This window comes from Lingula anatina, chromosome 1, assembly GCF_051362555.1.
Source record: "Lingula anatina isolate TDL-2025a chromosome 1, LinAna3.0, whole genome shotgun sequence".
In the NCBI taxonomy this organism is placed as follows: domain Eukaryota; kingdom Metazoa; phylum Brachiopoda; class Lingulata; order Lingulida; family Lingulidae; genus Lingula; species Lingula anatina.
In genome coordinates this window covers 4,865,456-4,876,472 of record NC_141767.1, presented here as the reverse complement: position 1 = coordinate 4,876,472, position 11,017 = coordinate 4,865,456, and the positions used below count along the sequence as shown (strand labels likewise).

General features: G+C 37.1%; 3 protein-coding genes across 4 annotated transcripts; 1 reads left to right on the top strand and 2 right to left on the bottom strand.

The window, feature by feature from the left end:
- Positions 1 to 67: 67 nt before the first annotated feature.
- On the bottom strand, positions 68 to 5,539 carry LOC106151694 (ribonucleases P/MRP protein subunit POP1). Of its 2 annotated transcripts, XM_013525074.2 has the most exons (10): positions 5,432 to 5,539; positions 4,913 to 5,061; positions 4,433 to 4,577; positions 4,128 to 4,312; positions 3,588 to 3,824; positions 3,189 to 3,276; positions 2,278 to 3,000; positions 1,978 to 2,118; positions 1,693 to 1,787; positions 68 to 1,554 (listed from the first exon to the last, which is right to left on the bottom strand). In XM_013525074.2, the coding sequence occupies exons 2-10, from the start codon at positions 5,042 to 5,044 to the stop codon at positions 409 to 411; spliced, it is 2,892 nt and encodes a 963-aa protein (XP_013380528.2). In that variant the 5' UTR covers positions 5,045 to 5,061; positions 5,432 to 5,539; the 3' UTR covers positions 68 to 408. The 2 variants fall into 2 exon arrangements, with proteins under 2 accessions (XP_013380528.2, XP_086855223.1); XM_086999097.1 differs by having other exon boundaries at positions 4,913 to 5,539.
- A 100-nt stretch (positions 5,540 to 5,639) lies between these two features.
- LOC106151696 (2-iminobutanoate/2-iminopropanoate deaminase) lies at positions 5,640 to 7,813 on the top strand. The gene is made up of 6 exons (XM_013525076.3): positions 5,640 to 5,792; positions 6,097 to 6,202; positions 6,372 to 6,426; positions 6,580 to 6,648; positions 6,871 to 6,926; positions 7,165 to 7,813. Exons 1-6 carry the CDS (start codon positions 5,725 to 5,727, stop codon positions 7,231 to 7,233), a joined length of 423 nt encoding a protein of 140 aa, XP_013380530.2. The 5' UTR covers positions 5,640 to 5,724; the 3' UTR covers positions 7,234 to 7,813.
- LOC147763857 (uncharacterized) lies at positions 7,575 to 11,017 on the bottom strand. Its single transcript, XM_086999101.1, has 2 exons — positions 10,432 to 11,017; positions 7,575 to 10,281 (listed from the first exon to the last, which is right to left on the bottom strand). The coding sequence occupies exons 1-2, from the start codon at positions 10,501 to 10,503 to the stop codon at positions 8,701 to 8,703; spliced, it is 1,653 nt and encodes a 550-aa protein (XP_086855227.1). The 5' UTR covers positions 10,504 to 11,017; the 3' UTR covers positions 7,575 to 8,700.

Genomic DNA, 11,017 nt, shown 5'->3' with positions numbered 1-11,017 from the left:
TTCTAGAAGATTGTGAAACTGACAGTATATCTTGTGTACTTGAAAACAAAAATACAACCCAAAGTGGTATTTTTCGGCAATGCAATCTTTATCCAGAAATGTAAGTTAAATAACAATATGTACTGAAAACTGTTAAAACAGATCCCTACATTTTACAGTTGTTTTTTTTACAGGTGTCACCAAATAGGAAAAAAAGAAAAGGAATACACTTTTCTCTCCTAAGCAGTATGTTCCAAAGGAAACCATAGCACATTTTATTAATCGGTTTTCATACAAGAAAAACATCCTTCTGCCCTTTACCAAAGTTATTATTGGGTGGTAATATGTCATCCATTTTAACAACAAATGAAGACTTCTGCCGATATTTTACTCTGTTTGCTAGATTTACACTGCTTTCATCATAAGGTTTCAGCAAAGTATTTTCATAAAAGCAAATCTATACTGATAAGATGCTGGAGACCTGACAAGTACTATGAAATCTTTTCCAGGATTCAGCTCCAGTGCATGCAGTATGCCTTGTAGAGCACAGAATCCTCTGCCTGTGCCTCTTCCACTGGTGTATGTGAAGCCACCTGTTTTTAAATAGCCAATTACCACGCGACTAGATGTCACTGCCACATCCTTGGGTTCAATCAGGGTATCCTGAAAATTATGAACTTTCACTTTGTCTGCTGTTCCTTGCTGTGCTCCTTTTTGTTTGATTTTCTGTTTCTTCACTTTCCTACTATTAGAGTCTTGCTTCCTCTGCTCCAGTGGTCCACCATATCTACTGTCTTTTGCCAGACTGTCCAAGTCGTCTTGTGTAGGAATGCAGATCATGGAGTGGTCAGCAGGGGCCCCTCTGCTCACAAGATTCAAGGTGACAGGAACTATGGCATTGTGCATCTGCGATAATGTTAACAGCATTTCCTGACTATCTATGCCACCTGTATTATTTGTGTCAGTTGGTGGATTTAATGGAATTTTGTCACTGTTGCTCATCTCCATATCAGAAGGGAAAGATTCTGTTTCCATGCTTTTTGAATGACAAATTCTATCAAGATACTTCAAGACCCTCCGAGTCCTTAAGACAACAAATTCTTCAATTTCCTCACTATCCATTGGTTCTAGAATCTCTGCAGAAATTTGGTTAGTATGTGTCTTTTGGTCTAAACACCTGTCCAACTTCCTGGAGTCCTGTGTGATGATATTGCGATCAATAAAAGGATCACCTTGTTTCTTTATATTAGACCACTCTTGTACCAGTCTTAACCATGGATAACTGAAAGGACTGGCCACCCCTAACTTGATGTAGTTTGGCCTCTTTGCAGGTGGGTACCTCTTGTATTTGGCTTCAAGTTCCTCCCATTCTTTGCGTTCTTCGGCAGCTCCTGCCTGGGTATCTGGGTAATCGTAAGGAATCCTAAGGAGCCCTTGGTCCACTGCACTGCTGTTCAGCTCCCTTAGCCCACCAACTCTAGCCCCCTGGTACACTAGGGCAATCCAGAAAGCCATGCCCCACCCAGAGGGTAGGATGAGGTCCCATCCACTGCCAAACCCAGGGGAAGTATGACTCTGTAAATAGTTAATGTGGCATACTTTGTACTGGAAGAACCTACCGTTATTTAACATACAAAATTTTTAATCACTTTTAAACAATGTTAATGCAGAATTATAATAGTCAGATATAAAAGGGTAAAAAAAATACTGCACCTGTGCTGGCCCAGGACCTGTCCTTTGAAAGCCTGGACTCTGAACTAGAAGAAGTGGTATTCTTGATTCGTCATCTCCCAGATCAAGAGTTGATCCTAAAATGATAACGCCACTTTATTATACTCAACTCTGTGTGACTTGACGTGATTTTTATCTCCATGTGAAAATTTATTATATGGCATTTACTTGAATTGTGAAATATAAGTGCAATTTTTCATTTCTCCAATTATAGATTTTAACAATTTCTTGTTAAACACAAATGTCCATTATATTATTTTTATCTACCTGGTACCAACATATTCCCTTTTCTTCTGTTCAGTTCACTTTGAGGAAGCTGAGTGAATTTCACTTCATCTCTCACCATTTGGGACCAAACTGGAGAACTGGAAACCTCTGGTGTGAAGGACACAGTATTTTCTCTACACCCTGAAATGAACATTTCAGTTGCTCTTAATTTCAAATATCTAAACATGCATTGATTTCATTGAAACATTAAGCAATAATTTAGTATTTTTATAATGCACAAATTAACAATTCATCAGAGAGATTCAAAATTTAATTACAATCTAGCCCTCCCAGTTATACCTGTGCTCTCTACATCAGTACAATCAATTACTGACTTCTTGGGTGGAATAAGTATCCTAGGGTCTCCTACTGTCAGACTGAGAATGCCACCAGATGGCGCCTGTGCTGGTGTCTGCTTCCCACACAAAATCCTCCACATTTCCTCTTGCTGGGTGGCAACCTGACTGATCTTGGGATCAGAATAATACCTCTGCCACCATTTCTTCACAGTCACACCCCGCACTGTTGAATCATCATCAGGGGCACCTGCTGGGTTTTCTTTCTGTAACTTTGCTGGTTTCAAGACCTCTGCTAATACTGATGTTGACATAGGTCCAGACAGTCTGTACCTGAGTATGTTATCTTTTAAAGACTTCACTATCACTGAACTGGTAGCCTTCGAATGTTCTTGTTGTAACTGAGAAGTATGCTTCATCTCTTTACTGTATAATTCATCTTTCCCTGAGAGACCTGATTTCAAAGCAGCTTTGAATTCAGCAAATGCTTCATCCCAAAATGATGGATGTACCCACACCCACAGAGTCCTTGTTTCATCATCCAATGAGCAGTCAGAAAGCTCAGAAACTGTGGTTGACCCAGAAAATTCACTGGTGATCAAAGTGACAGGTTTCCAGTGGAAAAAAACCTCTCCAATAGCATTGTCTGGATAGCTGCCTCCCTTGTATAGGATGGTTGATCCTTGCCTGGTCCCCTGTATGTACCTTATGTCACCAAAAATAGGCCCTGTCAATATATATATGACATAACTATATATGAGAATTTAAATGCAATTTTAGTTGCATAAAAATCTACCATAAAGGCTTGGGTTTTTTTCTTAAACTTTACAGTTGACTCCATTGATATCTATAACAAGCAATTACCAATTCAACTATGGCCAATGGTGAATACTGACTGAGTGAACCACAAATTACCTATTTCCGAACTTGTCAGTTTCTCTAATCCATGCAGAATATCTTTCAATGGCCCAGTTATCTCAATACACCCCAAATAAGATATATCCTGCAATTAACAAGTTTACTGTCAAGATATGTAGGTAATTTTTAAATATTTTTAAATATTTTTAAATCACAAAATGTAATAAGAAACCAAAGAAAGTGCATTACAGCCAAATATATCCGAATGGCAATTTCACACTTTTAATTGCTACAGAGTGAAATACAAACACATTTAACTTCTATTCATGTTTCTATTCATTTCAAACATTTTACTGCAATATTGTTTCCTATTTTCCAGAAACTGGCTCCAAATTTCTTGACCAATATTCTGTAAAAAAAGAGGCTTGTGCTAGTGACAAAAAATCATCAATTTACCTGAAGCACTGCATACTTTGATGTAGCTCTATAAATAGCTCTCAGACTCTTGTCATTCGGGAAATGAGGAATCACATAACCCCATTTTTCAATCATATGAAACCTTTTTGCATGCCAGATGTGTGTCTCAAGCCAATTCTGTTTTCTTTGTCTACGATTATATTCTGCCATCAGATTTTTTGGTCTTCTGCGGTGGTATCTTGATGGAGTTTTAGGCTTCTTTCCAGCACTTTCAATCTTGTATGAAAAGGTAAATGCAGTTAACAGTTATCTAGATGTTGCATTAGAGCAATCCTAATCTAAAACCACTCCTTTCTAAAATGAAAATATCTGTGACAAAATCAACAAAAAATATTTAACATATTAAGGCTGTTAGAATAAGCATTTATGCATACAAAAAATTAATATTATGAATCAGACAGCTACATTTACTGAGTTAAAGAAAACTAGTCTCCTTTTCAGTTTTTAAAATACAATAAAACTGCATGTAATACAATCAATGAAAATAAGAACAAAACTCTTCAGAAAGTGGCCACTAACCTCTGCCATAGCTTGCATTCTCAGGCGTCTTGGCAGTCTTTTGATATTATGACTAGCTGCACGTCTTCTCATGTGGCGGGGCATGTTTTGTCTTGGATTTCTTTTACTGGTCTTGGACATAACAGTTTTGGTCAATAGTTCTATTTCGCTGATCCTGCTTTTGGTAAATTCACTTATATTTATCTCTGTAAATTTGAAAAGATCAAATTTAGGCTTATGGTTCCATTCAAAGTATATCTTACACAAAACCTATTTATCCCCAATTTTCGGGTTGATATATACAAACAAGCAAAATGAATACTCACCCCTGGGAGCCTGACTAAGAATGCTTGTTTCATCATCACTGTCTCTCTCTCCAATTTTCCTCTTTCTACCTTGGCCCTGCCTGATGGCAGCTGTGTTTATAATTTGGTGCTTGCTCTGAGATGACTGTGATATATCTTCTTCTTTCTGAAAAAAGGCACATTTAGTATTTGAAATTATGTTGAAGTACACGTAATAAATTAGGACCTTGAACATATTCTATTCCCTATAACATGACATGAACAATTCAATCCAAATAACACCGAGAAATCAAGGCTTAATCTTGACCTACACTCTAATGAGCATACTCCAGTACTTTTCTTACAAATTAAGTATAAAATTAAGTATAGATAATCTTTTACAGCCAAGTTATAATAGTCAAGTACCGGCATGTAGAAATAAAAACATAGAGCTTATGACTGGGGCTTATTTATAAATAGCGCCACCTTAATAAATGTTTAAGTTAAGCACAACAAGTTCACCTTCTCTTCATAATCTTTCACTTGCTGTACCACAAGTTTCTCCATGTCATCCCCTCCTCCCTGAGGATAGTAGGTCTGCTTGTATTCCTCCAAGCCATCTGCATCATAGCTGTGATTTGCAAAACTGTCCATGTCAACTGGTTTTTTATCTTTAAATAAATGAACATATACGGTTATCCCAAATTTTGTATAATTAATTTAAGGGCGCTTGATGGTTCGCAGGTTCATTGATCTGAAGGGTTCATGCATTTATATTATATGTCAATATGGGGCCCGATATGTTTCATTTTCCCTCCGAACAGGCTCCTTGAAAATACTGTGTAATTTGGACACTCAGATTCTGGACCCATGATACATGATGGGTCCAAGCTCCATGTCAGACAAGTCACAAGCGTCACCTTATTCATTCAGCTGATTTGATAAAATTCTGCCGTTTACCGTACACAAAAGGGTTGCTGAAATATAAATTAAAATTTGCACCAAGGCTCCCGTTGACTTTTCCTTGGGCAACGTACTTACTATCAATTATAAAGCACAACTTTAAAGAGTAGTCCGGGAGTTCACGTGTAAACAAATGTAAGCTACCATCTTACATCTCGCAATCTCCCGTGTGGCTTTGAAAATTTTAAATGACACAGCTGCACCATGTCATTTGCATGGAATACAAGACTATATGAAACACAATGGAGTTAATAAATTGTTTCTATAAATACAGATAGCTCTCTATAATTTCCCTGTTTTTGATAAAATTAACCAAAAATAGACAGTTTAATCACGTGACACAAGGCACGCACTGGTTCGACAACAACATCATGGCTTCGTACGTTGCTCGCAAGGTAGTTTCAACGGCTGCAGCTCCAAAAGCTATAGGTCCCTATAGGTAACATGTCTTGCTTGTGCATAAAACGTCAATCTTTAAATTTAATAACGAAGAATAGCATGACATTTTGTCCAAAGTATATTTTCGAAGTTGGCATTGCCACGCTTAGAGTTCGATAGTTAATGCAAGGCGTGAGCTGTCCAATCAGATGGTGCCGTTCGAACACACCCACATCGAACGATTCCATATATACAGTAGTTTTAACATGTGCTCTCAATGCTAATAATAATTAAGAATTTAAGATGGCAATGAAAATGGAGTTTTTGACCTTCTCAGTTTTTACCCATGAATGATTTTCTTTCAGCCAAGCTGTTATTGCTGAAAACACGATGTATATGTCAGGACAAGTGGGAATGGACCCTGCTACTGGAGAGCTGGTGGAGGGAGGGGTGCTAAAGGAGACGGAACAAGTAAGGACAAAGCCAGGATCTAAATTCATATGACATCTTTACTTTAATAATATGTCAATCAGGGGACTTAAATTAACTTCGTTTTGGCATCTTCCCACAGGATCCTCATTGACCACCTGACAAGGAAATTGTAGCAATTTTCTGTTAATTATTAATTTTTACATTTCAGGCATTTAAAAACATAAACGCAGTACTTGAGGCAGCTGGCTGTAGCTTCAACAATAGTAAGTGTACAAAAAATAATATTTGCCTGAGAAATATGTTTGTTTATACTGTTTCTTCAATGTATTCAGGGAGTGGCTATATTTTCTTGGTTTTATATGAAATATCTACTGTGAAAAGTTTCATGAGATAACATTACTTTAACTTTTTTCCAGTTGTTAAAACCACTGTTTTCCTGGCAGACATCAGGGAGTATACAGCAGTAAATGAAGTCTATGCTAAATGTAAGAATTAAAAATTTATTGCATTTTATTCAAAATGGCTATGAAGGACTTTTAGCTACAGTACAATATCCTTAATATGTGTGTGTGTGTGTGTGTTTTTTTTTTTTTTTTTTCAATTTTTCCAAGAATTTGAAATGTCACTTTGATTATTTTTAACTGAGTATTTTTATATTACAGACTTCAGTGGTTCATTATTTTTAACTGAGTATTTTTATATTACAGACTTCAGTGGTTCATTCCCAGCAAGGTCTGCCTTCCAAGTTGCTGCACTTCCTAAAGTAAGTGCTCCTAGCACTGAAGGCATAAAACTAATAAAGCTTTTAAGAAAATTATCAAAGAATGTGTCTTAATGGACATATGGCTTAATGGAGTGAATGTGTATGTACTTGTGATGAATAATAAGTACCAGAAATGTGCAGTGATCACAAATAATCTCTGGTTAAATTTTAAAAATGCCTTTGTGCTCTTTTCTAAAAAGCTCTCCCTACAAAAGTATCATGGTATTCTGTTTTCTAGGGGGCCAGAATTGAAATAGAGTGCATTGCTAAGATTGGACACATGGTGGACCATCAGCCTAAGCTCTAATTCATTAAGATTGGGACCAGTCCTATCTTTTAGGACTTTTCATGTTTATGTTTTATGTGGTGAACAGACAAACATGGATTATGATGATGACTACTGCCATTGAAACTATACCACAGTTATAATTAATTTGGCACAGTTTAAACTGAGAATTCAGTGTTTCGAACACAGCTGCTTAACTCCAGTTCATCAATATTGCAAATATTACAGATATTGTTATTTTGTTGTTTAGGCTTAAAGTATATAAATATTAATTGAAATCAATTTTATCATTAACATATTAAAATCTTGCTCATGCAGTAAGAACACTGATTAAAAGAACTTAAGGCATTCAATGTCGTATACTTGTTATATTATAAGCTGCCCATTTATTGCATTTGAAATAGCACAATAATGCACAATATCGATTTAAGTCATAGACTTAAAGTGTGTCACTTATTATGAAGGGAATGAATTAGATATATATGTATATATATATTTTGTTTTTGGTATTAAATTTTGTCTGCAAATATTATAAATCGGCTGTCAGAGTAAGCAATTTCTTATACAGAAAATAAAGTAACACTATTTTACATGCATGTTATTAACATTCTTGATGTTACTTTTTGTTTTGCCTCAAGATAAAATGCAATCCGTTAATCTTTCATTTCAACAAATTGATATATTTTCAAAAATCCACTTGATACTTGGTGAGCTTGGAAACAAGTGATTGTCTATGCATCAGCTTTCATAATAACATGATCAAGTTTTTTAAAAGTAAATATGAATGTTTGCTTGACTTAGTATACACATAAGCACAACTTTATCTTTGTAAGCCATGTACTAATTGTGTAGGTGAGTAGACTTGGAAAAGAAGAAAAAGATGCAGTGAAGTAAATGAAAAAAATTGTAAGGGTTACTTATATATAATGACAGAAGGAATGCGAGGCAGGAGCACAGGGTACAAATTATACTTGTCATTGTCATAGACAAAGTAGGAGAACAGCCTTTGCTTTTAAGTAAACAATGGCAAGTTGCAGTAGGGACAGTGTTGGGCCATCTTTCACTAAATTTGTTATAGACCATATTACATGTGTGATTAGTAAGGATATTTCACTTTTTTCATTAATTCTGCAATAATATGATGTGTATGAACCCTTACACAAATCACTGTTATTTACTGCATTGCATCATTTCTTTCCAAGTGCCTTTACCTTTTAATCTTGACAGAGTCCTAATTTTTCATGCCTACTATTATTGTAACGATACTGCATTGTTATCGTTGACTGCATCATTCAATGCAGCTGTAATCTGACATAAAAAGGGAACAATTTAAACTTATGTTGGAAATAAATTAAGTTTATAAATTGACACATAATCTCATTGTATCAAAAATTACCTGACTAGAGGCAGAATATTATTTTCAAATCCTTTTTAACATTGAAGCCTTCAGGAATGTCTTATCAAGCTGCAACCACAGGGATCATAAATTCATGGAACTAAATATAGAAATGCCATGATTGAAAAGACTGTCAATTTTTTGGAGAATTCCATCATGACTGAAGCAGAGGGTGTTGTTTGAGGCGGTGTCATTTTTGTAGAGGAAGCTGTAGTTTCTGTTGACGAAATATTGGACACTGACGTTGTTAAGTTGTGACCCATGGTTGTTGTCATGCCGGAAGTGTGGGCTGCGGATGTTGTCATGATGGAAGTATGGGATGTGGTGTTCGGCATCACTGTTGTTGTAATGGGAATGGCCGTGGACATATTTGACATGTGAATTGTCGTTAAATTGATTGGCAATGCTGAAGTGATATTTTGAATTGGGATTACGGTTGTTATAGACTGATTGCACCCCATGTACAGAAGCCTATTGGGTGTCCCCGGGGTGACCTTTAACACATCTTTAGTTGATTCATCTATCAGCCAGGTCTTCACCTGAGCTGGAGAGGGCATGGCAGCCTGGGTTGCTAGGTAACGTGCCACAACACCGGTCACATGGGCTGCAGCAACAGAGGTTCCAGTTCTGTTGGTACCCACAGACCCTGGTAAAAAATCATCTGACCACACTTGAACACCTGGTGCTAGGATATCAATACAGTCACCATAGTTACTTCTCTCCCACATGACGTCTTCACTGTCCATTGCCCCAACAGTAATAACTTCAGTCATATTAGCAGGGAAGACTTTACAAGCATTTTCAAGCGAGTTCCCAGCCCCTACCACTATAGGCAATGCCTGGTGGCCAACAATATTGCTGATTGCTCTGCTAAGTGCATTGGATTTCACCTTTGATGAAACCGGGAGATTGATGACGGACTTTGCTGGGGAACTATTGGATTCTTTTGAAAAGTTCGTGTGATGAGCAGCAATCCAGTTTAAAGAAGCAAGAACATTGGAATTTTTTAGCCGGTTATTTGTACCGTCTCCAGCTTTTATCATCATGGCTGTGCTGTTGCGTGCTATGCCATACTGAGAAGAAACTACTATGCCAGTGGTATGTTCCCCATGGCCATTGCTGTCTCTTAAACCTTGTTGACTCCTAGATACATCTGGACCTTGTAATACACGCCCCCCAAAATCGTGTCTCAAGTTTACCCCAGTATCAACAAGGTATACGAGAACACCATCTCCAGACTCCTCCTCGTATATATATAGGGTGTTACTCGTTTTTGATCTTTGGCTGATTCTGGCAAGGCCCCAAACAGAGGCAAAATTCCAGACAGTGTCTGCATACATACAAGTACTGGTCAGGTCAAGCCACAGGTTGTCTTCAATGCTTTCCACAGAACTGTCGTTTTTCAACAAGGAGAGAAGACTGGAGTTGGTGGTCTCAAATGCCACCCCGAGGAAGTCTCCAATGTGATATGTGTGGTTCAGGTGTGTGTTACCAGTGACACTGGAATTGGTTATCAGGGTGGTCAGCCTCTCAAGCTCTTGGACTGAGTTGGGAAGCCCTTCTTTCAAACTAGCGATGTATTCACCAGGAATCTGGGCATCTGTATGGCTTAGTAATACTTCAAGGAAGATGACCAATATGAAAAACCTCTTGCCAGGCATGTTTTCGGTCACCTGATATGAAAAGAAAAAGGTTTCACTTTCACTTTGTGAAGTCTGTTATACAGGATTCACATGATAAGTAGTCATTAAATACACTGAACTGCTGTCCAGAAAGGCTTTTCAATTTTCACAAAAGCTGAGATGTCTTTTAGTTAGATTTACCTTCTTCTTTTTGAAAAGCTGAGGAGGTGGAGTGCCCGTCCCAGTCCTTCTGCAAATGCTCAATGGCTGCATATATGTTTGCCTTTTGATACTGTTACGTGAACACCAAATATAATTTTTATACAGGGATTTTACTTTGTAAATGTCACATTTTCATTTTTTTGTATTGTGGCCCAAAAGATGCTGTTATATTTAAATAACTGGAACTCCATTTCAAATTTTGTTTGTAGCATCACTGTGCTTGAAACAGCCAGGAAGCAAGAAGAAATAGTAATTTTGTACAATTTAGGAATTTTACAGTAGCAGGTGGGTGCTGGGTTATCAAGGAGGTGCTTGAAGGCAAAGCTCAATTTAAACAGAACAATGCAGCTGGTGCTGTGACTGTACTCGTGCTATTTAGTTACATTCTTATCACTCTGAAGGTCACATATCAAGCCACTCAAAGATAAGACATAGCCCTTGTCATCAACATATTCCCTCCACAAACAAATTTTGTCATGCTTGTCAAATCAGTTTTTAAATTCCCAAAAGAATTTTAAAGTAAGAATCTCATGTAGGAAATTTAATTTGGTGAAAATAACTGCTA